Source organism: Cryptomeria japonica, chromosome 9 (genome assembly GCF_030272615.1).
Source record: "Cryptomeria japonica chromosome 9, Sugi_1.0, whole genome shotgun sequence".
NCBI lineage: Eukaryota > Viridiplantae > Streptophyta > Pinopsida > Cupressales > Cupressaceae > Cryptomeria > Cryptomeria japonica.
Genome location: NC_081413.1, coordinates 438,787,189 through 438,791,953, shown reverse-complemented (window position 1 = coordinate 438,791,953; position 4,765 = coordinate 438,787,189). Strand labels below are relative to the sequence as shown.

Sequence of the window (4,765 nt, the reverse complement as noted above, 5' to 3'; positions counted from 1 at the left end):
TTTTGCCTGAGAGTTTTAATGGTGTCTTGGACTTTGCTGAAGATTTTGATGAAATTTTCAACACCACAGAGAGGGAGGACCGGCAGATTGCATTGGTTCTAAGGTTTTTTTTAATCCTTTGTGTGGCCTCCAAACACCATGTAGAAGGCCCTTTGCATTTGTCTACAAGTTTATAAATCTTCCACCATTCACGCACTAGAGGAGGGGGGCTCTGTCAAATCACATTCTGCTTGCTACTGTAAAAACCATACATGTACGCATTGCTATGACTCGATCTTGCTGATCCATCAATTACAAAGAGCTTCCACAATGGAAATTTAAGAGATGATGCTAGCTTCTCAATATTTGACCTGAGCTCTTCTTCCGGAAGAGGAGTGAATTTATTAAAGAGTGGAGCAATAAGAACTGGGTACAAAGACATCATCACAATTGATAAAACCAGCGTAAATGCCCAGAGGTAAATTGCTAAGTATGAACCTCCTTCCTGGACAATTATGACAACTCCGGCAACAATTGGTGGTCCAAGCAAAACCATAAGACCCAAACTAACGAGCATGTCTCTAAAAAATAGAAAAATTGTTTACTGCTAAACCCATGTCAATACTTAAAGACAGAGGTTGAATACAATGAGAAGGGAAGATATATAAATTGAGACCATAGAGTAATAGCTAGCAAAAAACCTAACGTATGAATGATTTCATTTTGAGGATCCAGCCCTAACTTTAAAACTACAACTTCTGATTTCTGCCAAACCCATGGTAGCTCTCTAAAACGTAAAATTAAAGAGTCCGCAATGATTACCACTGCAACATGGATAAAGTGAAAGCGACTCTTGTCAATGCTATAGGCCCTAGACTTTTCAAACTTCTCTTTGCTCACCACTCCTTGTATTTGGCTGCAATCAGTCATAACTATTTGGCAATGGAGTTATAAAGGCCATTATAGATGGAAGATGATGGAAGACACCAGCCATAAAATCTTCCCCAATTTCGGACATACCATATCGCATCACCGACTCATCTTCAGCCATAAAATCTATTTCTTGCCATCCTTCCATAAACTTAGATGTACATGGCAACCAGAACCAATATCCATTGGGAAGTACTTGGGAAAGAAAGTTGCACGTAGAGACCTTTTGTTTGCTACTGCCCTTACAGATTTTCGTAGGAAGACTAAATTGTCAGCAACACATACACAAGAAGAATACCTAAATGCTACTTCAAATTGACCATCTCCTGCCTCTACATGCAGCTACTCTATAGAAATATGCATGCTTTGAAGAGCTTAAAAAACTTCTAACAGAACAGGTGATGCACCATCAAAGGCTGCAGCTGAGCAGTACGATGTGGAATCAATTGCAATCCAATTGTTGTTATCTTCCCTTCTTAGAAGATAAAAATCACTGTCAAAACCAGTACCTACAACCAAACCAAATTCTTCTTCCAATTTAGTTGCAATTCTTCTCAAATTTGTCCTTGGACAATAGTCCCAAGGTTGGCCGGGTGTTGAATGCATATCAACCAATACCATTTTCTCTTGGTCAGACTAGGGGATACAACACAGTGTTGATATATCAGGCATTAGTCGGATCTCACCCATAGCAGTTTGATGGGAACCTTGAGCAGGGCTATCTATAAATGAAGTCATTTACTAAGAACAATTTTGTTGTTTTTAATGCATGGGCCTAAGCCAGGTCGGGCCCCAAAGTTGGCTCGACTAAATTTTTTTTTTTTTTCATGCAACTGACCTCTGAAATTCTTTAGGAACCTTACCCATACCTCTGAAAATGATCGGCATCATTTTTGGATCATCAGACTGAATTTTGCAACCTTCAGGCAATTACGCCACATTTTCGTGTTTAATCGCGAAGACGTAATTTTCGAACCTATCAAAACACCTTTCTGGATATCGTTGTCTGACAAGCGTGTACTCTAATATGCAAGGATGAAATCTACCAAATAGTTTCTCAAGATGAGTCCCAAGCAAAGAGATATTAATAGGCAAAAATGGCCAACTGGCTTTGTCAACACTGCGGACCTAATGAAGTCAATGTTCTGCCAACACATGATGCCTTTCTCAAAAATATCAAACGACCTCCGTAGGCCCCCAAATTTGAAACACAAGTACCTTGAAGTACATATTAAAACTTGGAAATCTTAGTTTGATCACAAGACTGACAGGATGCAAATGGCGCGCTCATAAAAACAGCTACATTAACTGATATAGCACTAAAAGTACGGATAACTGAAAACGATGGCTAAGTGAACCCTTTTGAAAATCAATCAAACGGATTGACAGAGGCTTGAAATTTGAAACGTAGCTCATCATTTATACCAAAATTAGCTTGGAACAAACATTATGACATGACACTTAGTAAGGCAAATTTTACACTTATGCAAAACAGGGCTCCGACTAGCTGTCAAAACAAGGACTTGCCAAAACATAGAAACTACAAATGGATTTGACTTGGTAAATTGGGCAAATGGATTCGTTAAGACTTGAAATTTTGCAGGCTTACTCAAATTTATGCATATAATTGAATCCATTTTGAATTTATTCATGAAAATCAATAGGGAAAAATATATAATCGCTCAAAGTAGGCTACTCAATAAAATCTGTATTTGTGCCTAAAATGCACTTTCAGCTCACCCCTCAAAATGGGTACCTAGAAAACTTATCCGAACTGAACTCTGAAAGTTGCACATCACTAAATAGGCCAAATGAAAGGTATGGGATATGAATCTCGAGCCTTACCCTCTGAAAATCAACTAGGTCCAGTTTCCCTCTCTCTAACTAGGCCATTCAAACTGACTTATTTGGAAATGCAAAACAAAAATTTGAATTGGGCCTCAAAACTTAACTCAATTTTAATGAGTCCCAACAGTGGCTCTAACTGGGGATGGTTGATTGCAAGATCAACACAAGAATCTAGATATCTTTGGTTAAGCAGACCACCCAAAAATGGATCATTCTTCTCTTCTCATCTCTTTTAAAAAATAGGGCCTCCTTATTCTACCCAAATAGCAGGGCACTTTATTGAAAACCACACAACTGAAGCAAAGAAACTATACAATAGATACAAACATGCTTAAAACTGAATATAAGCTGCTCAAACAATCTTAACATTTACCTCTGTCAAAAATCTGATTTTCATCACTTGATACTATGATCCAAACAAAGGCACCTTTCAATAACAACTGAGCATAATTCTTATAATCAACCTTTTTTGTCTCATTACTATAACAGCTGGTGTGCATACCTCTTGTCTGATTTTGAACTTTGTAATCACACACTATTTCAACACAAGTAAAAACATGAGACAATTCACCATAGAGGCCTTCCCACAAGCTGCAATACACTTCACTATCCCAATCAATTCTACCATTTGCAAGAGCACCATCATGTTGAACTCGAAAAATAAAACACTCATTTTCAACATTGCAATTCCTATCAGCACATATCTTATTATCATTTAAATCAATAGAATGAGGGACACTACTAACCAACTGATGCAAACAAGGAACATGAATGTTACAATCTGGATGTGATACTTCACTATGCTGATCACACTTCATACTATCCTTGCTTATCAAACTGAAAACCTCTGCATTCTCAACATCCCATTCATAGAAAAGAATGCATACCTCTGGCTGAAGCAAATCCTCAGCTAACTCTTTCTCTTTCAGGCTTACATCTACCTAAAACACTTCCATTTGTGGTCTGAAAAAGTCATCACCTAACCCATGCCTCTTGTCTTCATCATGAAGTAAATTTTTACAACCCATGCTACTGCTGTTCAGAATTACATCAGCATTACAAACTTGTTCAACACAAGGGAAAACTTCATCATTTTCATCAATGAAATTGGCACCATAAACATTTGTATCAAAAGCAAAGAACTCCAAATCCGGTTCAAGCATACTATCATCATTTTCATTCTCTTCATGGTACCTCAAATTCTGAAAGCATTCAAATATGGGTTCATTTAAATCTGAAAAAAAACCATTATCAGCACTTTCACACATGTTTTTATCTTCACAAACGCCTTCATTTTCAAATTCATAACTAAGGTACATAACTTGGTTTCCACCCATATCATCTTCACAAGATGAATAATAAGAATTCTCATAACCACTTTCAGCTACATGACTGGCATTCATTTGCTGATCAAAAGAAAGTGAAACACTCGTGCCAAGATCATTCTCATTCTGAAATTGATCTTCATTGTTCATTTGCATACCTTCAAGGTGCTGGGAATAGAACCCATTATCCTCATAATCAACAACACCACTCCATTCTGAAACACATTCATCACTAGGTATACTTGCACTGAACACATTATCGACATCATTCACATTTTCATTTTTAGATTTATCAGACTTAACCAAAATCTGATTTTCATCATATTGCACATCTTCACTTGCATAATCAACAACATTTGGTGATCCATCAGTATTTGGCAATTCAACATCAAATACATCAACAGCATGTAAAGATTGATGGTCATCATTACCATAATTTTCATTATTGTTAACCTTAGGAGATGCATGATTAACTTGATAATTGGTAGCCACATAATCAGCATAACCGACATACAAATCAAATGGTACACATCCCTTGTATATATCAATCTCCGTATTAGCATTATCACAACATTGCACACTAATCATTCCATCATTACTGTGAGAGGCAACCAACATTAACAACAGACGATCTTGACTCTCATTCAAATTTGAAGCACATGCATCAACAAAACCATTCGGGA

The 4,765-nt window shown here is 37.1% G+C and overlaps 1 protein-coding gene across 1 annotated transcript; it reads right to left on the bottom strand.

Moving 5' to 3' along the window:
• Positions 1–214: 214 nt before the first annotated feature.
• Positions 215–909, bottom strand: LOC131037946 (CAAX prenyl protease 1 homolog). The gene is given in 2 exon segments (XM_059211665.1): positions 215–582; positions 585–909. Coding segments are annotated over 2 exon segments (693 nt in total).
• Positions 910–4,765: the final 3,856 nt, after the last annotated feature.